Here is a 23693-nt window from a genome sequence, read left to right as displayed (position 1 = left end):
AATTTCGGGTACCACTGTAATTTACAGCCCAATGTCCCATTTCACCCTGTCTATTGAGTGAAAGCGCGCGGCTTTTCATATTTTGGATTTGTTCGTCTCTCTGTCATTATCGATATCTGAGAGTATAAAAAGTTTCAAGTTTAAAGAATAGCCCTATCGACTTAAAACAAGTGGTATAATCTAGGAAACGGAGTTAACATTGATTTTGTAAACAAAGTGATGATTCCTAGAACAATTAGGCACTATATTTTACACTCTCTGAGGTATTGCTATAATTTTTGTCCTGTACTACTTTTGAATGCCTTCATTCTTGTTCTTTTAATAGTATAACATTCATATCAGGAAGGCAGGGGACATTGGACAGTAAATTACACTGGTACCCAACCTTCTATAGACATTTTATCTTGTTTGTTGGCTTAAAAACAATGAGTACTTTTACTGAAACTAATTGCGTCTAAATATTACAACTAATAATTTCAGTATTGAAATTTTGTTTATCATGATGAGAATCTAAATAATATATAAATTTATCTTTCAATGTCTTATCTCTTGTTGTCCATGATTGATATCTAAGTTATTCAAATGCCAAACCGTAAATAGAGAGAAAGATAGATATTGATAGATATTTATATTTTTATTGTAAAATAAGACATGTCCTTTCAGCTTTTAGTCCCTTTTATATATGTTCTACTTCTAATATAAAGTTAGTAGATAATGGTCTGTCTGTTTGTGGGTAATTCTAAGTGTGTTTAATAAGATCTTATGAACGGCAAAAAAATGGGGAGACTATTTATTATTCCTGGACAGGTTACACACTGTTCTAATTTAAACCTATCACTGCTAGTTTGTTATATTTATATATCTATAATACAAAGTAGAACGATGTCTGTTTGTCTATCTGTCTGTTTGTCTGTCTGTCTGTCTGTTTGTTTGTCTGTCTGTTTGTAGCGAAGGATCTCGCTAACTGCTGAACCGATCGGGTTCTCCTTTATAGGGTAGCTTCTTATAGGTCCCGGGAAGGTTTAAAACTATTTTTAAAACTAAAATTAAAATAGTGAGGTCGACTACCCCCCCCCCCCCCAAACATCTGTGCACACATCCATTCATCCTACACCTCTTTATCTAATCATCCGTATATCAATATATCCATCTATACTTCATCCATCCATCAACCAATCTATCCTATTATTTGTCTATCTATCAATATATCCATCCATCCATCTATCCATCTATTCATTTATTTCATTCATCTATCACTATATCCATCCATTAAACCATCCATCCTTCTATTTATTCATCCATTCACCCATCTATCAATGCATGCATCCATCCATGGTCTTTTCAATTATCTATCCATTCAATTATTCATCTATGTATCTAGACTTCAGCAAGATCAACCGAAGAACTGCCAATGATGAAAATTAACCATTTCAGCTCTATCGAGAAAATCAGGTACAGCCAAGGGTTAAGGGATAGGACAATGAATAATAAATAATTTAAGGTCATACATTAGAGTAAAACGATAGAGGGGAAAGGGGTAAAATAACTGTATGTTCCCTTCCCGATGACCCTGTGCCGACATTCAATTGGGTCTTTGAAAATCAACGAATAGCGTCGGGAATATAAACACAGCCAAGTCACGAGCAGAAAGTCATTTGCTAGCAGACGAAATAGGTCCTTAAGGTAGTTAAATGATGCTAGCAGGGTCTACCTCCCCCCCCCATATTTGTATATATTTATCTATCTATGTATCTTTTTAACTGAGTGATGCTAGCAGGGGCACACCTCCCCCCTACCCCCCATATTTGTATTTATTTATCTATCTATGTATCCAGACTGAATGATGTTAGTAGGGGCACATCTCCCCCCTACCCCCCATATTTATATATATTTATCTATCTATGTATCTAGACTGAGTGATGCTAGCAGGGGCACACCTCCCCCATACCCCCCATATTTGTATTTATTTATCTATCTATGTATCTAGACTGAATGATGCTAGCAGGGGCACACCTCCCCCCTACCCCCCCATATTTATATATATTTATCTATCTATGTATCTAGACTGAGTGATGCTAGCAGGGGCACACCTCCCCCATACCCCATATTTGTATATATTTATCTATCTATGTATCTAGACTGAATGATGCTAGCAGGGGCACACCTCCCCCCCCCCCATATTTATATATATTTATCTATCTATGTATCTAGACTGAATGATGCTAGCAGGGGCACACCTTCCCCCTACCCCCCCCCCCCATATTCATGTATATTTATCTATCTATGTATTTAGACTGAATGGTGCTAGAAGGGGCACACCTCCCCCCCCCCCATATTTGTATATATTTATCTATCTATGTATCTAGACTGAATGATGCTAGCAGGGGCACATCTCCCCCCTACCCCCCATATTTATTTATATTTATCTATCTATATATCTAGACTGAATGATGCTAGCAGGGGCACACCTCCCTCCCCCCCATATTTGTATATATTTATCTATCTATGTATCTAGACTGAATGATGCTAGCGGGGGCACATCTCCCCCCTACCCCCCATATTTATTTATATTTATCTATCTATATATCTAGACTGAATGATGCTAGCAGGGGCACACCTCCCTCCCCCCATATTTGTATATATTTATCTATCTATGTATCTAGACTGAATGATGCTAGCAGGGGCACACCCCCCCCCCCCCATATTTGTATATATTTATCTATCTATGTATCTAGACTGAATGGTGCTAGAAGGGGCACACCTCCCCCCTACCCCCCATATTTGTATATATTTATCTATCTATGTATCTAGACTGAATGATGCTAGCAGGGGCACACCTCCCCCCTACCCCCCATATTTGTATATATTTATCTATCTATGTATCTAGACTGAATGATGCTAGCAGGGGCACACCTCCCTCCCCCCCATATTTGTATATATTTATCTATCTATGTATCTAGAATGAATGATGCTAGCAGGGGCACCCAAACCCCCTACCCCCTACCCCCCATATTTATTTATATTTATCTATCTATATATCTAGACTGAATGATGCTAGCAGGGGCACACCTCCCCCCTACCCCCCACCCCCACCTCAGATGTCTTATCGATGTAATGGCAGATTAGGTAAGATTATTAAACTTTAATTTTGCAATGATTTTTTGATGTGTTAAAGAAGGGAGCTGCATAAAATTATAGTTTTCTTTTTCCAAATAGCCTAGAACCATCCTAGGACCTGTATTAAACTTTACGATAACGGAAAAATCAATTAGAATTTTTTTCAACAATGGCTTAACAGACGGAAAAAAATATTAATCCTATTATATAAGGTAGTAAGGTTATTTTGTTTGTAGCTTAAGATAGGTTCTTTATTATGGGGAAGCTTTACATAGGTTCTGTGATTGTTTTAGGTTATTTCATTCAGATACTTTAGATTTTTAGATTCAAATAATGGTATGGTTTTAGGGCTAAGTTTCTGCTCTTCTTACAACTTCGAATACAGAAACCCTAGATGCTATTTAATAATATAGGATAAGATGAAACCAAGATATTAGCCTAAACTTTCAACCTAATCATGATTTAACTTTTTACTTATATAAAAGCACTTTAACTTTAAAATAGCCTTTGATTAAACATAATGATTTGAGTTTCAAAACCAGTGCTCACGAGTCGATGGGGGAATAGACTTTTATATGAATTAAAAAGTCAGTTAGGATAGTTATTCATTTGTTAGGTTATATAGTATGCTGGGTAGCCCACAGGGTTAGGGCATTGCGGGTATAGGCACCACAGGGTTAAGGCTACCAGGAAAAGAATTACAACTCCCCTAATTTTCAATTTATTTTATAAATAAGGGTTGGGGGGTCTCAGTGCTCGATATGCACTTTGAGGGAAAGCACTTAAAACAAAACAAAAAAAATATAATGGATTTATGTTTTAGGAGGAGACTCCTCTGCCTTGTTGTATGAACAATCTAAACTTTCTGGATCTTACTCAAATGTGCACAGGTAATCAATCTATCTATCTATCCATCTAATTGATTATCCATCTAACTAATTATCCATCTATCTATTTATCTTTTTGTCTATCTATCCATCCATCCATCTATCTATCAATCTACCTATCCATCTATCTATCTATCTATCTATCTATCTATCTATCTATCTATCTATCTATCTATCTATCTATCTATATATATATATATATATCTATCTGTCCATCTATCCATCTATCTATCTATCCATCTATCTATCTATTCATTCATCTATCTACTTATCTATCCATCTAATTATTATTATCTATCTATTTATATATTGTATCCTAATGTCTATCTATCTAGTTATTAAAATTATTATCTTTTTTATAAAATCTAATCTTTCTCTTCTTATTTTACCAATTTCTTTCTGACAATTAAAAATTATATTTTTTATTTAGTTTACGTGAGCACGGTGGAGGAAGTGGGGGTGTAGGTGCCCCCGACTATAATTCCTCCGGAGGGGGGCAGCACCACCCCTCCAACCATCCTGGCGGCTCCCACCACCCACTGCATAAATCCAATTTTGAGATGCACTCATGTCAGGTGAGCTAACCCATAGTTCTTGTTTTTGTTTAGCGCAGCTCTTCTATAACTAGGGTATGTCCGTCTTTATGTCACTCCAAAAAGTACGTTACGTAGAATGGTCATAATTGTTACATTCTTGCAGGGAGGAAGGGGACATTGGACCTGTACACAAAATATTATTCATTGGCTCAAAAACTTTGAGTACTTTTATTTAAATGTGACTGGTAAGTTTCAAACTTTTCAACCAACAATTCTGATCTACAGAAGAGGTAATTTTGTTTATCATCATTGGTGCACATATATTTTTCGTCCATTGTCTTATCTTTTAAGAACCCGACACTCTTGTGAAAGTGATCAGACATAATTTTGCATCGGGAGAATCTAATTCATTTTGCAAAGTTTGTCTTAATAATGGACGTATGGACGTAGAGTGTATTAAAATTCGGCGCCATTTTTAATTTTGATATAGTGTCATAATTTTCATAATTTTTGTAGAAATCGATACCATTTTTTATTTTATTCTAATTTTAAGTCAGAGAAAGAGGGGACAATGTGATATTTATTACACTAGTCCACAAAGTTTTATAATAATGTTTTCATATTCATTGGCTTAACAACTTTGGGGACTTTAGTGAACTTTGATTGGTTGGTTTATTAAGTTGAGTGTTCAAACGTTTCAACACCTAATCTTACGCTACGGAAAGTTTAAATCATTGAGGATGTACAATGTATATTGATTTATCGGCCATTGTCTTTCCCTTTAGATCACTGCCTAATTATAATAAATATTTCTTTCATCGTATTATAAACCGCTTTCTGCGGATATAAAATGTACAATTATAAGATTAAAATCAGTTTTTTTAGCCCTGAGATGCCGAAATTGTACATTTTTATATTCGTAGAAAGCTGGATATAATACGATGCCAGGCATAGTTGTTCCGTATGGATGAGAATCGGTTTCTATCCACCGGATTCGAATGAATACGAGAAATAATTTTAGCTCAAATTCCCCAATTGTTGTCCAAAGAAAATTTGGGGCCATCTAAATTCTAAATTAAAGTCTAAAATCGGGAAACAAAAAATTGCAGTAATGGATATATTATCATATGGATCTTACACCACATTTTCTTGTTCTCTAATATAGTGAAACCTTTAGCGGGCTAAAATAATTGTTGTAGATAGTATTACTGAAATTCCTATATTGACCATTGTTTGTAGGTTCTAATAAAAAGTTAATGGCTTGTACCTGTTAAAAGCCATTGTATTACTCTTACCTTTTTAAACCTGTCAAAACGTTTATCTTGTTGGGAAAAAAAACATTAAAATTTATACTTTTCGACTTTATTACATCAAATTAAAGTGTTCATTACTGATAAATCATTGAAATAATGAAAAATACTAAAATTGATATAATAACCACTCAAAAAAAGCTTTCTTGAGGATCATTACATTTTGGTCATTTTTAGTTATTTGAATACCACTCTAACCTTTAATCGTCCATTATCTAATTTGTTATGTAATATTGAAATATCAACTTTAAGATGAAGACCCGCAAGTTAGTGTGGGCAATCCCCTCTGCAGTATTTCTACACATAGTAACTGTAAATGTTTGACAAAAGCCAGTAGATCAGAAAAACATAACTAATTCTCTTGATTAAAAGCCTATTTTCTACATTTGCAAGAAATAACAATGACGTTATCAACAACTACTTTTCCAATGGCTTTGAAACCGATTAATATCCGCTGGATTATAATCGGTTTTATGCTTTCAGAATCCGCGGGAATATGACTATAAAACGATGCGATCATAAATATTTTCACAATTATATTTACACTGTTATCATAATAGCTTTGACGTTTATCTTTTTCATTTTTACTCCCGTATATCTCTAAAATGGTATGGAGGGGGTGTCAACATTTTCAGGTTGTAAACTCTGTGCATTCTATGTTTTTAATCCCTTAAAGTCGACTTAAATAATGTTTATTCTATATTAAATGTCGTTATTATGTCAGCCATGACTACATTTATTTAATACTAAATGGTCGATATAAACCATTGTTATTGTATATCGACAGAACATAGTTATTTTTTTCATCGTATTATAAACCGCTTTGCGCTTTTTAGCCCGTGCCTTCGGCACCTCGGGGCTAAAAAAACTGGTTTTATTCTTATGATTGTACATTTTTATATTCGTAGAAAGCGGTTTATAATACGATGCTAGACATAGTTTTTTCGTATGGATGAGAACCGGTTCCTATCCACCGGATTCGAATGAATACGAGAAACAGTTTTAATATTTATATCAAAAAGCCAAAAACAAAAATAATATTTAAATTTACAAACAGACTTTCTTTTAATGCTTACAGAGTTGCTACGCTTTCTATATATATGTTAAGGGAATCGTCATGTCAAGTTTCAAATCGATACTGATAGGACAATTTTAACATGCCTAAATTAACGATTAGAGCTATCCATTACGACACAGGCTGATACTTAATGTAGAAAAGCTTTTCTTTTTAAAAAAAATATTCCTTACTGTTACAAACATATTTGTTGAGCATTGATTGATAAAATTATTAAAAAGAAAGTTTTAGGAAATTCTAGTATTTTGCCATTGGGCTCCCCCCCCCCCCACCACCCCACTGATCTTAGTTTAAATTATTAAAGTTTGTTCATTCTTATTACAAATAGATGATAGATTTAAGTTTTTTTCAAATCGTTCTATTAACTTAAGCCTTACGGTGGGATTTACTTGAAACAATATAGGTCCATTTTAGATATTTCCGTTTTCTATTCTGACTTCTGTTGTAATGATTTCTAAGACGATTAGAAATAATTTTGTCTACAAAAAATTTGAGATTGAAGGTGCATCGCAGGGAAAAAAGGATGCTACCAACTTTTTACTTGATGAAAAGTTTGACAAAAAGTTTGTATAACAATTCGACACTAGCAACATAACCAGCAGGGTTAGCACAATGGATGATATATTAATCTTTTTTCCCTAAGGGTGTAAAGATTAATTTAACCTATTGTCTATCCATACTTAACATGAATTGATATTAATCATTTGTTAAGTTAAGCCTTTTTAATTGGCTCTCTAAGAAGCACAAAATCTTTCACAAGTAGCCCAGCAGAACTGTTCTAAAATAAGATGCCAGCAAATTGTTCATGCTATGTACTATATACGCTTTCGTTTCAGGAATGTAAAAAAAATACTGTAAAATCATTTAAAGAAGTAAGGTTTTTTATGTAAGTTAAAATTTCAATAACTATTAAACCAATTTAGCTCCCAACCTCTTCGAATATAGAACATCAATATGTTAGGGGAGGAGCCGCTAGTATATAAAGCTGCTTAAACGCAGTTAAAGAGTGGTCTTATAGAAAAGTCTAGGTTGGTTTGAGATCTTTACAATTAATCTTTAAAGATATTTTTTTATTATTCTTTTCCCTAAATTTACAAACTTCTGTAGGTAGAAATTTAAAAAATTATATTTATTTTTAAATATAGGTATTAAATTTTTTTTATAGATCTTGATTTTTCCAAAATCTAGAGGTGTTTATTTAAAACTGCAAAGTTTTTTATGCATTGTCCCTCTTTATTACTGACTGACTAAATTATTGGATTCATTACTCAATCACTAACTCAGAAGTTTCTTAGAAGCTTATTAATGTTAAGTGAGTATTTTTAATGGAATTGTAATATTGGTATGCACTTTTAGTTCTTGTTCTCATATAAATAACTTGTCAATGAGTTTGTTTTAAAGATATGTAGACTGTATAATTCTATTCATTTAGAATTTTGTCTTTAAGGTCTTCATTGAATCTTTCCCATTTCTCTTGTATTTTATCATTAGCCCAATCTAATAGATTTTCTCTTTTCTTTACTTTACTTTTATCAGAGACAGGGGGGGGGGGACAATGGACTGTTAATAAAACTAGTCTCAAAAGTTATAGCCTTTTCTTATTCGTTGGCTCAACAACTTTGTGGGCTTTTAGTGAATTTTGATTAGTTGGATCATTAAGTTGAGTGTCCAAACGTTTCAACTATCAATTGTAATCTACAGAAGGGGTAATTTTATGTATTTTTGTCTTATCCCTTTAGATCTCTGACTTTTTATCCATTTTTTGTGGATTTGATTGTCCACCTGGATGTGGCTACTGATGATACAGCAATCTCAAGTTTAAACCTTTCACAATCAGTCAACTGGCCCACCAATATTATATTTATTTTTTTATTTTCACATATCTAAAATATATGATATTTAAGTAACTATTAACTTTTAAGCCATTCTCTGCTAGTTGTTGAGTTTAGGCCAAGCCAAAATACTTACTGCTAATATGTTATATACATGATAATAATGGCAGGGCAGTAAAAATGTATTAACCCCCACAACTGACTTTTGGATCAAGGTTGTGCAATAAAAGTGTTAAAGTGTGTTGTCAATTGGTAACATAAGGCCAAACATTTAATGAGATCTTCTTAGCGAAGTAGGTTTAAACAAAGATATCATTATACACCTTACTGGATATAATTTTTTTCTTCAATTTTATAGGTTCTCAATTTTACAGTTAAAAGAAACCTTTGAGAAACAGTTTTCCTCAAATACAAATTTCAAGTTAAATCTAAAGAATAAACATATGTGTATTTACTTTTATTATGTATATTATAATTCAGACTGTATCTAAAACAAATAGAATATTAAATAAAAAAATGAATTCAAGGAAGCCCTGTAACTGCTTTGCTTTACTTTACCATGCTAAACTCTTTCCATCTTGAATTTTAGCTGTCTTCAGCATATTGTGTTGTGTGCACAAGCAGACAGCTGATTAGTTTATCTGTTTCCAAACAGCTGTTTTTAAAATTATTGGTAAGGGTGACCAACTTTTGTCTAGGAATATTTATTACATGTTTCCACCAATGTTAATTACCTCTCAAATTTATGATTGAAAGAAAGTGATTGGTGGCTTTTTTCTCATAGTCGAGCATACACCAACACAATTATTTGAAAATAAATACTTTGCTAATCAACTGGTTAAATTAATTCAAAGTAGAAAAAGTTGTCAACCCTGGGAACAGCTGTTGTACTATTTTACAGCAGCTTGGCAGAGACAGTTATGAAACTCTTTATAAAAACATGTAAATCCAGGAATGACAACATCTAATTTTATTCCACTGTTTTCATATACAACAACAAAATGTTATTTAGATATCAACTTATACACAAATACAAATAACATGACACAAGGACAAATATATATATACTTCTGCTTTGTCAGATGCATGACATTGACAAGAGGAAAAGACAATTTACCATAATTTTACAGTTTTCCCAATGATGATCAACAAAATTACTCCTTCTGTAGATAGAATTACGACACGATTAAATAAAAATACCTACAGTATTTAAGCCAACAAATGAAATGCCATGTTTTAAAACTTTGGGTATCAGTAGAATATTAAGCCCAATGTCCCATACCTCCAGGCATTAACAGAAAGAAATTTTTATTAGGTTGTGAAAATCTTTAGGGTTCATACTTTTTTACCAATAATTATAATCTATAGGAAAGGTAACTTGGAATGTTGATAAAATCATCACCAATTGTCTTGTTCCTTGAGATCCCTGGTCTTAAGTGTATTAATCAAAGTTTTGCTCATAAATACTTAGAACCTTTCTGTTAGATAGTAATGAGCTATTTTTATTTAGGAGCGGGAAGGGGAGCGCTACCTCTCTACAGGTGGACACCACGCCAGCCAGGGGTCTGTACATCATGCCAGTCAGGGCTCCCTACATCACACCACCCATAACTCTATACAGGAAAAGTTTTAAAGTCCATTGATTTACCTATGCATTACATTTAAACAAGGATGACAAAATCAAAAAGTAGCAAAGATTCATGGAAGGACAAACAGACAAAATGAATTATAGAAAAAAAGATTTTGTCTATAAAGATGCAATAATTCATAATATAATGAAACCTTCCTGAAATAATAATAAAAATATTTGGAATGTCTTTCTATGCATGATAGACAGACTGACGGACAAAGTAAATTATAAACTTTGTGCTCATTAATACAGGGAATCTTCACTAAAAATTGCAGCCGAGATATTTCTTCAAGAGCAGCCAAAAATCGCATTTCTCTCATAGCGTTGCGGACGGACTGACGGACAGACAAAATGAATTATAGCGTAGCTCGTTACTAAAAAGCCGTATAGCATATTCTAATGGCATATTTAGTAAATTGATTATTTATTACTGCTTTAATTAAAGGAAGCGCTGTGTGACGTCATAACAATACGTCTAAAAAAGAAGGGATGAGAGGAGAATTGGGAAAGGAAACCCCTGAAAAAGAGATCGATTTAGATGTCTTTTTATGACATCACACATAACACTTTCGAGCGCTTCTATTGAAAGGTTAAACATTTGCCCCTGAGCTTAAGATTATGTAAAACCAAACAACCATCATATTTATAAACTTTGTATACTAACACGGGGGCCTCCACAGGATAGAGACAGACATTCTACTACTCATAATTCTGCAGGTTAGTCTACAGGGGAGGGGGGTCAAAGAGTTTTTTTTTTTTTGGGGGGGGGGAGAATATGTAATTACTATAGAACTATCTATCTATATACCTGTCTATCTATGTACATATCTATTTATTTATATATCTAACTATTTATCTATACACCTACCTACTATCTATTTATCTATCTTTCTTTGTATCTAATACTATCTATCTACCTATCTATCTATCTATACACCTAACTATCAGTCTACATACATATCTATCTATTTATACAATTACACCTATCTACCTATATACCTAAATATCTATCTTTCTACAGCACCTTTCTATCTATCTATCAACCAGGTGTTCACGTAGCCCGTTCTGGTCCGAGTTCAGTCATTTCCAGCAGCCACGGGGGCCTCAACGGTGGCGGCAGTTCCTCAGGTAGTGGGGGCACCTCGGGCTACCCCCCTTCAGGGAGTGGCGGCCAGTCAGGCTACCCGCCCCCATCACAATCACATCAACGAAGAACTTCTTCTCCTTACCAGGTGCTTATAGTTCTTGACTGACTTGATTGGTTGGTTCAAACTAGCAGTGTTCAAACTATTTAACCAATAATTTTAATCTACATAAGGAGTGCGGATGTACAAAAATGCATTGACTAATCCCATTTTAATTTGAATAAGGCTGACAACATCCATAAGTAGATGTGTAATGGGGCGAATCCTTTTTCTACTAGTGAGAGCGACGCCTATGCTACCTATCATCTTTGTTAAAATATAAAAGTAGTGATAACTCAGGTATAAGGTATAACCAACAAGCGAAATAAATTTAAAATAATATTTGGGGGGCAAATGGAGAGGTCGTCAATTTTACGATGTGTTGCCCCCCAACGACAGCTGAAAAACACGTATAGGTTTCGTGATTTTTTCCCGAATTAATTTCGTTATTGGTATAAGCTGGTGATAACTAGTGATAATTTTTTAAAAGATACACGATCACAAGTTAGCAAGGATAATCCGCCTTTTGTTGTTATTTAAATTGTGGACACTCCACCACCCACATTCTACAGATGCTATTGCTGAATGCTCTGTGACAATAGAAACCTTTTTAAGATTATGATTGACAGACATACGGACAGATATAATTACTTACAAAATAGAAATCCATTGGTCATAAATATTTTCATATTTTTTAGCTAGATATAGTGCCTATAAAATATGACGTTATACTGACCTACCATTGGTCAATTAAAATGTATACTAGTCTGCAATTGGTAAATAAGTCGGTGTATTGGCCTATCAATGGTCATTTGTATTGTATAACGTAATTTTTATAGGTACTATAAACAGCTTCAATATTTTCAGACCTCCCGTGTGACTTTGCCGACCGCCTCAGCGTTCCAGAAACATTCCAACAATAGAACCAATAGTTCACATTCTCTAGAGGTAAGTTCCAGAAACATTCCAACACTAAAACTAATAGTTCACATTCTCTAGAGGTAAGTTCCAGAAACATTCCAACACTAAAACTAATAGTTCACATTCTCTAGAGGTAAGTTCCAGAAACATTCCAACACTAAAACTAATAGTTCACATTCTCTTTAGTTAAGTTCCAGAAACATTCCAACAATAGAACAAATAGTTCATATTCTCTAGAGGTAAGTTTCAGAAACATTCCAACAATAGAACAAATAGTTCATATTCTCTAGAGGTAAGTTCCAGAAACCTTCCAACACTAAAAGTAATAGTTCACATTCCCTAGAGGTAAGTTCCAAAAACATTCTAAAAATAGAACCAATAGTTCCCATTCTCTAGAGGTAAGTTCCAGAAAATTCCAACAATAGAACCAATAGTTCACATTTTCTAGGGGTAAGTTCTAGAAACATTCTAACAATAGAACCAAAGTTCAAATTCTCTAGAGGTAAGTTCCAGAAACACTCCAAAAGTAGAACCAATAGTCCACATTCTCTGGGGGTAAGTTCCAGAAACATTCTAACACTAAAACTAATAGTTCACATTCTTTAGAGGTAAGTTCCAGAAACATTCCAACAATTGAACAAATAGTTCATATTCTCTAGAGGTAAGTTCCAGAAACATTCCAACAATAGAACCAATAGTTCTCATTTTCTAGAGGTAAGTTCCAGAAACATTCAACAATAGAACCAATAGTTCACATTCCCTAGAGGTAAGTTCTAGAAACATTTTAACAATAGAACCAATAGTTCACATTCTTTAGAGGTAAGTTCCAGAAACATTCCAACAATAGAACCAATAATTCACATTCTCTAGAGGTAAGTTCCAGAAACATTCCAACTATAGAACAAATAGTTCACATTCCCTAGAGGTAACCATCGTCTATATTTTTTTGGCTGTTTTGATGGAGTAATAACAAGTTTATATTAACTTAATAATTTGGATAGAAGATAGTATAGAAATACTTCGCTCTTACATTGCACATAGGGGCAACAAGGGGATTCAATTCACCACCCCCAAATAAAGTTTTAATCATTCTATGAGTATTATCATACCCAATGTACATCAGATTTCAAAGGAATCGTAAAAATACGCTTTTTAAGTAAGCTTTCTAAAGTCTGAAAGTCAAGATATGCAAAAATTTTCTTACAGAAAAAGGCATATATTTTGTGTTTCACCAACAATTTTAAAAGTATTATAAAATCTCTTAGAATTAACGTAATTAGACAAAATAACTTCAGGTGAGTCATGCACTACATTTATTTTGACAATATAAAAGAAAAAAACACAGATTAAAGATATTAGTCCTAAATAATTCTAGTTGAAGTTAAGATTTTAGTTTATTTTTGTTTGTTTTATAATCAACATTTCAGTAGACAGTGAGAGGAAACATGTTTTCACTGGTTGCCACCGGCTAAGAATACGATATTTGATTACCCAAAGACATATTATAATCGCCTGTACTGGTCTCATTTACCCCCCCGCGCCCCCGTATTGGTTTTTAGCGCGTTTTCTGAGGTTGGGTGCACGAAAAGTTTGTTAGAAAAATCTTTTAAATGCGCTTTTAAAGTCAAAATGTGAGATGTAATACATATAAATAAAAGACGCAAAAACATAGTTATGAGAAATATTTATTTGATCAGACTTTGAATTAAAGTTGATAATGAATATTTTCAAGTTCTATTGCACTAAATGATTGAGAGGCGAGGAAGGGGGGGCTAAACCTAAATCTAAACCTCTTTATGTTCGATGTTTTAATGTAACTGAATAATTGTTTCTATGGATTATTACAAATATCAGGGATCTAAAGGGATAAGACAAAGGTCAATAAATTGATGTACATCCCCAATGGTAATACACAAAATTACCCCTTGTGTAGATTAAAGTTAGTAGTTAAAACGTTTGAACACACAACTGTAAAACTTTGGGGACTAGTTTTATAAACAGCCCAATGTCCCCTCTCTCACTGCGGAAAGGTAAAGATAATATTCAAATAACGAAGTGTTCTAATAATCATACTAAATTGGAATTAGCAAGTAGTCTATCTGTCTGTCTATTGGTAATGCTTTGTTTTTAAATTATGTAGTTACATGGTCTTTATGTTTAGCATCAGCAGTTTTATTTAGAAAGGGAGAGGACATTACACTAGTCCCCAAACTTCAAAGTTTTATAATAACGTTTTTATATTCGTTGGCATAACAACTTTAGGAAATTTGATTGATGTTTTATTGGTTGGTTCATTAAGATGAGTATCAAAACTTTTCAACCACTAATTGTCATCTACAGACAATCAATTTTGTAATATAATTTATTATTTTATATATCAATATTGGGGATGTACATACATTAATCGGTTATTGTTTAGTTCCTTAGATCCCTGGGCGTTAATCTATAATAAAAAATAGCTTAATGTCTGTTTGTCTGTCCGTCCGTCCCTTAAGATCTCGGTAACCACTAAACCGATTATATTCTACTCTTCAGGGAATATATCTACTGGTCCTGTGGTGGTTTATAGCTATTTTACAAAAAAAAATCCTCTAAATTTTTTCATATTTCTATAATTAGGATCGGTCCGTCCGTACGTCTGTTACAGTTAGCTCTTTTAGTTAATTTAAACAGGCTAGAATTGTCCTATCGATTTCAAACTTTTCATGCCGTTTTCTACAACAGTTAGGTACGACTTAGAAAGCACAGAAACTCTATAATCGTTACCAGAAAGTCCATACATCCATTTATAACAAGCTGATTTTTTAATTTTATGACAACAAATAATGGTTTTGAATGTTAAAAATATCCTATTCATCTGATTTTTGAATACTGATTCCTAGTACAATAAGGTATAGTGTTATAAGCAAAGCATCTCTATAAAAAGTCCTAAAAACGTCAGTATGTCCTTAAACAGTAACATGTATTTAATCAGTTTTAATTACAATTTTGTATAGACATGCATTAATATTTAGTTCTGACACTTCACAAGTGTTAGTGTTCGTTTGTCCTTCCATTTCAGAGCTTCGCTTCTATGGATGTTGTCATCCTTGTTTAATTACCTCTTGGAGCAAAGCCCATAGAGGCTAGGGGCGAAACTGCTAGTATACATATAAACAGTAAACAAGAATCATAATATCATTATAAATATAGTTATTAGCCAATAAAAATTTATGTCAATCATGCTCACATTTATAATGGATTTATTATTAAGTAAAACTTGTAGCTTGCTAAAATAAGAATACCCATCCACCCCTTTACACCATCCTCTCCCCTTCTACTGAAATGAATTAAATGACCCCAAATTTGACATTTTGAATACTTTGATGGATAGATAGATGGATAGGTAGATGAATAGATATATGGATAGATACATGGATGAGTAAATGGATAGACAAATGGATAGACAGATTGGTAGACAGATGGATAGAGGGATGGATAGATGGATGGATATATAGATGGATAGATAGATGGATGAGTAAATTGATAGACAGATGGATAGACGGATGTATAGATGGATGGATGGATAGATAAATGGATAGATAGATGGATAGATAGATGGATGGATAGATGGATAGTTGATGGATAGATAGATAAATAGTTGATGGATAGATAGATGGATCGATAGATGGATAGATAGATGGATAGACAGATGGAAAGATAGATAGATGGATAGATAGATAGATGGATAGATAGATAGATGGATAGATAGATAGATAGATAGATAGATAGATAGATAGATAGATAGATGGATAGATAGATGGATAGATAGATGGATAGATAGATGGATATATAGATGGATAGATAGATGGATAGATAGATGTATAGATAGATGAATAGATAGATGTATAAATAGATGGATAGATAGATGGTAAGATAGATGGATAGATAGATAGATGGATAATTAGATGGATAGATAGATAAATGGATAGATAGATGGATAGATAGATGGATATATAGATGGATAGATAGATGGATAAATAGATAGATGGATAGATAGATAGATGGATAGATAGATAGATGGATAGATAGATAGATGGATAGATAGATAGATGGATAGATAGATAGATAGATGGATAGATAGATGGATAGATTGATGGATAGATAGATGGATAGATAGATTGATAGATAGATGGATAGATAGATGGATAGATAAACGGATGGATAGATAGATTAATAGATAGATGGATAAGTTAAGGGGGCGCTATTTTTGGGGAGGGGTTAATCCGGTAATTTTCCATCTACCTTCATTAAATGACCTTTATCTCCCTGTTTCTTTCAAATGACAGAAAAAAACATAAAAGCAAATTTGTTCGTTGTTAAATTGCCTACAAAAAAGTATAAAATGAAATTTTTGTGGGATGAATTTTAAGGGTACTAAATAATTAAATCCCCTTTTTGATTGATTTGCCCCAATGTGCATTGTGACTACTCAATCCGGAAAACACTATTTTCAAAAATCAAAAGAATTGGATAATTCTATAGTATAAAAACTATTAAAAGCAAAAAAATCATTATGTTAAAATTGACACTCGGACCCTCTGGTAATTATTATGAAGAGTGAACGCTTTTTAAATCTACCTAACTGTCACAGAATCTATAATGAAAATTTAAAAACCGATAGGATAATTCTAACATGTCTGGATTAACGGTAAGAGTTAGCCGTTATGGCTCATCATAAAAAGCTTTCCCTAAAAAAGTGATTAACTCAGAAGTTTTAAAACCTTAATGTACATAAATACACAACACACATACAACATCAATCATTTTCATTTTTGATATAATTTGAAAGTTTACATAAAAATTTGATAAAAATATTGAAATGTAAAAATGTTTGATTTTTAAATCCTTAAAATTCATGTTAATCCCCCTTTCCCAAATTTTCCCCCCCGCCCTTCCCCAACCTCAAATGCTGACATAATATGTTTTATATCGTAGGGTGCCTAACCTTCCGCAGGAGGGTACCCAAAGTTTTATAAATACGTTATCTCATTCAATGGCTTCAAAACTTTGGAGACTTTTATTAAATTTTGATTGGATAGTTAAAACTTTCATATTCCATTTTCGCCAATGATTTTAATCTTCAGAAGGGTTTATTTTGTTTATCGTCATTGGGGATATACATCAATTTATCGTCCATTGTCTTATCACTGGCAATAAAAAAACAATAGGATATTAATGATGTAGAATGTTTTGTTTATTAAATTGATGCATTGGAGGGGAGGGGGTGGGAGGGAAGGTCACTTTGTTCTGTTGTAATAATATGCGGTTTTAATATTGATATATAAGCGGTAATGTATGCCCACCAATATATCCTATTAAAAGGAAAAACATATTTTAGAGTTAAAGTCATTTCCCGATCAATACTAGTCAAAGCAGTTTGTGGAAAGGTTTTAGGCTATTTTAATAGTGTTAAAAGGTCACCTAAAAATAATGCACCCTCCCCTCATTTTTATTATTAAGGGGTTAAAACTTATCTTACCTCTTAATGCAAATGCCCTAGAAATAGTTTTTAATACTGTATTTAAACATTTTTTAAAACTGTTGATTTTTAAAGTATAAAAAAGTAAAATGAATTGTATATTCAACCTTATGACCATGTTCTGGTGTTCCTTCAGCTTCGATAAATTAATTTCTCTATATTTTTTAAATTTAGATGTATAAAATTATCAAATTACGGTGCTTTCCCATCAAATTGTCTATCGAGCACTGAACTCCCCCTTCAATTTATATATTTTCCTATCCCATAAGTTCCCTAACACTGCAGGACCCTGCGGCCGGGTCTCTAATGTGATCAATGTAACATAACCTAACCTTTTATTTTAGTTTTAAAAAAAGGGGGGGGGGGAATCAGGGGCTCAACAAGGACTTTGAGAGAAAACGCCATTTTTTATATATATGCTTATATTTAAAGCTATATAGTTAGCTTAAACCAATAAAAACAACAAAATGGCATTATTCAATTCTTATATTTGCTTTTTATTGTATTTTAGCGTTTGTGATGGGACGCCCCTTTAATGTATACGTAATCTAGTTTCTATTTTAGAGTTTAGACTTGGAGCAGAAAATAAAATAAAAAAGTTTCATTTAAAAGAAATCTAAATATAAGTTTAGAGGTTATTCAGGGCTAAAGGTATAGGACATTGGTAATGGAAAATTTCCTAGGTATAAAAACGATGATCATGAATGATTGTCCTATTCTTTTTTGTTTGCCTAAAATTGGATCATGGAAAGAAAACGAAGTAGCGGGTTTTGTCGCATTTTCACAATGTTTTAGGTTATATTAGGTAAATGTTAATAATGGCTCCGCAGGGTTAATGAATTGGCCCCGCAGGGTTACACCACTGAAGCTACTGAGAAAATACGACGAAACCCGCTACTTGTTTTCTTTCCATAATTCCAAAAATAATATGCAATCCAGTAACTATTAATTAACATCAGGAGGATTGACCTAACAGCCTAGCAAAATAGCCTAAAACCTGTTAAAGACCAATGCAAATAGGATGTGTTTCCCTTATTCCTGACAGGAAGAGGTTGCTGATACATGAAAAATCTTCCGACTTGTTTCTTATCTAGGTATCTTAAGGGATAAGACAATGGACGATAAATAAGTATACAATACATCCCCGATGATGATAAACAAGAAACTTCTCCTGTAGATTGAATTTATTTTAAAGTTTGGGCAGCTTAGTTTGGAACTGACCAATCAAAGTCTTGTGAAAGTCACCAACGAAAAAGACATCGTTGTTATAAAACTTTGGGTACTAGTGTAATTTAGAGCATAATATCCTCTTCCTCCCTGTTTTTATATGTTTGTATCATTTGTATCTGTGTGTGTTCAGTAAGATCTCATCCAAGAAATTATGGTATATGATTTTGTATAAATCCTAGGTCAGGTTTTAAGCTATTTTACAGAGACAATAAAGTCTATGATTAGGAAAAAAATCACCCCATATAAAGTGATAATCAGTGTCTTCCCTTAAAATGCATATTGAGCTCTGAAATTCAACCCCCCTCCCCCCCCCCCCCCCCAACATATTTTTAGAATAAATTGAAAAAGAACGTAAGAGAGTTTTCTCATTTCTTAATTTTTTACCCTTTGGGAGTGAAGATCAATCTCCCAAAAGAAATGGCTCTCAAGAGGCCAGGGGTGTAGCTTGTTCCTTATATATCTACAAACTAAGCTACCCAATTGTTTATCTATATATTTCTCTTTGGTCTTTATAACTTTTAATTATTTTAGACTTCATTACCCAACTTTCTAATTTTATCTTAAGTAAAAAACTTACATTTTTCCTTTTTAGTAGCGCAGCTACTCTACAACTAGGGTTGTTCGTGCGTCCTTAGGTAAAATTCCTTAAATATAAATAAAATATTTGCAAAATATCTTTGTTTAAACTTTAATTTTCATTAATATTTAAAAATAATTTACTGACTATTTTATCAAACTATTGCTGAACAACTTATGGACATAAATTTTCTTGTCCTAATAGAAATTAGATGAAACACTTTATAAAATATTTTTAGACTTATAAGTAAGTAAAGTAAAAAGGTACAATAATCCTAATTATAAAAGTAACAGGATGTCTATCTTTGTGTGTCTGTCTTCCTTTATAATGTCTTTTACAATGGAGCTTCTAATAGGTCCTGGGAAGGTTTATAGTTATATTGGCAGAGAACACCACTATATTCCATTGAACTAAACTACCGTCCCTAAAAAATGCCCCCCCCCCCTTCCCTCCAATGAATAAAAGAAATACTCAGTATCCCAAGAATGTACACAATTTAGAAGAAAAACGACTACACACACAAAGAAATAACTACTAAAATTCTTCTTATAAAAGTTGATAAATATTTGGTTTTAGCTAGGATTTTCTCTACTTCTATATAAGATAGACTGCTCATATTTTTCATGAAGACCAACATACACTTTAACTTGCTTTGTCAGTTTGTCGGTAATGCTACAAAAGGCATAGATACACTTCTAGCACTTCTATATACACTTAAATGCATATATTATCATTATTTTAATTTACGTGGCACAAAACATCCGTTTCTTGCATTCTCCAATGAACAAAGGAAAATGCGCTCACAGAGACAACAACAAACTGGCGCACACAAATGCCGCACTGTCGGAGGTGAATTTGGGGGAAATGTCGTCTTTTCTAATTCAACGGAGTAAGGTTTATAAGGCATGAGGATTTTCACAAAGAGCACGACGAATGACTCAAAGAACGCTTCCTTTCTGATACAATTATTACTATTAGGATGATAAGGAGGTGAGTGCTATGTTCCATCAGGACACACTGCTGGCAAGGGTATGATCTTTACAGGTATTATTTCTGCTTTTCAGGGTAATAGGGATAAGACAATGGACGATAATTGGTTCCAAATGTGTCAAATTCTGATTTTGGTAGTTTGTTAATTAGTTGGGGGGAGGGGACTTGTGTTGAACTGGCATTGTCCCCTTCTCTCTGTCAGTTCTAAGTAACAAGACTGCTCTATAATTTAAAATGTTAGTATGTCTGTCACTCATTCTGTCCATCGGTCCATAATTATTTTTCTTTTATTTAAAAAACACTAGAAGGGGTCTCATTTGTTTGATGGACACTTTGGGGTAAAGAACCAGAATTATTAGCTCTTATGTAATTTAAAAAGCATAAGTTTCCATGAAAACTATTCTTGCTTCAATTTTTACTAGCGGCTGCTCTCCTAGCCTCAATGAGCTCTATAGTAAATAAAATAGCCTAAAATAATATATATAAGAATCTTCCATAAAATGGATAAATAAATCTTAAGCTACAGACAAAAAAAAAACTTATTACTTTATATAATAGTATTAATTAATTGATGTATTTTTCAGGTCACCACTTTTGCTAGGGTTTGAACCAACACACACACTCACATCATCAGAAGCAAAATGGTGTCGACATAATAATCATCACCCTTCATCATAAGTATAATTTGTGTTCGCGGTTTTTTTTCGAATTCAGCAAAGAATCATCAATATTTCCCCCTACCCGTATTTGCTAGAAGCCTAAACACAGCAAAAAAAATTCAAAAAACTTTTGGGGGAAGGTGAAATAATGTCAAAAATGCCATATAGGCTCCAACATTTGATAAAATACGTAATAATTCGATCCTAAGCCCCTTTATAAATTTTGTTTTTTTTCAAACCCCGAACGCAAGAAAATGTGTAGAAAAAAAATTCAAGTGATTTACGAGTGAGAAAAATGTTAACAAACAAAAATTATAAAAAAAATACGGTGATAATATACAAAAAAATCAAAAGAATAAACATATTAATAATAATATATAGTTAGGAATTATATTAGATATCGAAATATAGTCAATTTTAGTCCCCCTGAAAAAAAAAGTTATTTTAAAATGTTTGTAGTAATATAGTATATAAAAAAAATGATATTAAAAATGGATGCAAAAAAGTTACTAAAAGCCTTAAAAATTACCTTTTTCGTAGCGAAACTACTTTACAAGTTTTTTTTGTCTGTTGGTATGTTATGCAATGGACATACAGTTGTTTGAATTTATCACTCTTTTCATTTTTCTCTGATATTAGATATGTATTCTTATTAAGGGTGGAGGGGACATTAGACTGTAAATTACACTAGTGCCCCAAGTTTTATTACTACGCTCAAACTTTTCAACAAATATCTACAGAAGGGGTAAATTTATTTATCATCATTAAGGATATGAATCAATTTATCGTTAATTGTCTTATCCCTTAAGATCCCTCGCAAATTCAGACTTTTTTTATGGAAAATAATTTGCCTCTATTGAACGCACTAGTTTTATATGATAATATTATATTAATTTTAAATATAAAATTTTATTTTACAGCATCCATATTAAACTGTTATGATTCTATGCAAAAACAAATACTACTTTATGATTGTTCTATTAAATATGTAACGATAGTATTCTATGAAGTATTACGGTTCTGAGATCAAAGAGATTTTTGTAGCGAAGCTACTCTATAATTTGAGAATTTGTCAGTACGTTGACTGCCTCTATTTTTACTATGATATAAGGTACTGATATATTTTCATCTAAAATACTGTTTTCTTTTATTTTCTTGAGTGAGGGGACATTTGACATATGTCCAAACTTTTTAACCAATATTTTTAAATCTAGATAATTTTAGTAATTGTAAATAATTATTTCTTTAAAAAGCTACGCTAAAATTGAACTTTTAATTTCAAATCAAATTTTTTTACTGTTATAACTTGTAATGCATTTAAAATAGTTATTATTTACAAAGCAATAATTGTAAAAATAAACCTCATAAAACCTACATTTTTCAATAAACCCAATCATATCATAAAAAAATTTTATTTAAGTTTTAAAATAGTAAAAAATATCTTTTAAAATCTTTTATATAAACAAAGATCATCATATTTTTTTGCAATATTCTGTAAATTGGGTGCAAGATTCCAGTCAAATGCGCTTATTAGGTCAAACTGTTCCTAATTATGCGTTTAACAGTTATGGAGTTGAATCCATTTTTATAGAAGCAGAAATATTATCTATGATTACGGTTTTGACCCTTTAAAAAACGTAATCTACCATTCCACTTTCCCCTTTCTTGGTGATGATATCATCACCAAGAGAGGCAAAAGTTGAAAGGTAGATTACAAAAATCATATCGGCGTTGATTATATCATCATCAAGAGAGGCGAAAGTGGAATGGTAGATTATGTTTTTTTAGAGGGTCAAAACCGTAATCATAGATTATATTTCTGCTTCTATAAAAATGGATTCAACTCCATAACTGTTTAATTATACTAAGCGTTTGTTAAAAATTAAGTACAGTGTGACCTAATAAGCGCATTTGACTGAAAGCTTACATCCAATTTTACGGATAATTGCGAAAAAAATGACGCTTTTTTTTATTTTTAAAATTAACGTTCCTTAAAAACATTTTGACCCAACATAGAAAGATTAAATATTTTTTATTGAGTTTATATTGTTTAATTATCCTTATTATAAGTAACAAAGCTACTCTAAAAGTATAAATGAAAGTCTGTTGTTACATATATTAAATCATGGAGGGAGGGGAAATTGGACTGTAAATTACACAGGTACTCAAAGGTTTATAACCAATGTATCTTATTTGTTTTTTAAAAAAAAACATTAGCTTCGCT

General features: G+C 32.5%; 2 protein-coding genes across 2 annotated transcripts in view; both read left to right on the top strand.

Moving 5' to 3' along the window:
- LOC145324520 (uncharacterized) overlaps positions 1 to 10390 on the top strand; it is a 41289-nt gene extending 30899 nt beyond the window's left edge. Inside the window, exons 13-17 of the mRNA XM_080167104.1 lie at positions 1382 to 1452; positions 3044 to 3126; positions 3941 to 4007; positions 4435 to 4579; positions 10268 to 10390. Coding sequence (XP_080023230.1) covers positions 1382 to 1452; positions 3044 to 3126; positions 3941 to 4007; positions 4435 to 4579; positions 10268 to 10390 — 489 coding nt within the window. The remainder of the gene's footprint in view (positions 1 to 1381; positions 1453 to 3043; positions 3127 to 3940; positions 4008 to 4434; positions 4580 to 10267) is intronic.
- A 38-nt stretch (positions 10391 to 10428) lies between these two features.
- On the top strand, positions 10429 to 22656 carry LOC145324519 (uncharacterized). Its single transcript, XM_080167103.1, has 6 exons — positions 10429 to 10444; positions 11003 to 11104; positions 11435 to 11619; positions 12439 to 12519; positions 20799 to 20864; positions 21395 to 22656. The coding sequence occupies exons 1-5, from the start codon at positions 10429 to 10431 to the stop codon at positions 20853 to 20855; spliced, it is 441 nt and encodes a 146-aa protein (XP_080023229.1). The 3' UTR covers positions 20856 to 20864; positions 21395 to 22656.
- Positions 22657 to 23693: the final 1037 nt, after the last annotated feature.

Source organism: Acartia tonsa, chromosome 7 (genome assembly GCF_053477335.1).
Source record: "Acartia tonsa isolate MP-2025a chromosome 7, ASM5347733v1, whole genome shotgun sequence".
NCBI classification, from domain to species: Eukaryota; Metazoa; Arthropoda; class Copepoda; order Calanoida; family Acartiidae; genus Acartia; species Acartia tonsa.
The sequence above is the reverse complement of the archived record's forward strand: the minus strand, read 5'-3'. Positions and strand labels throughout refer to the sequence as shown.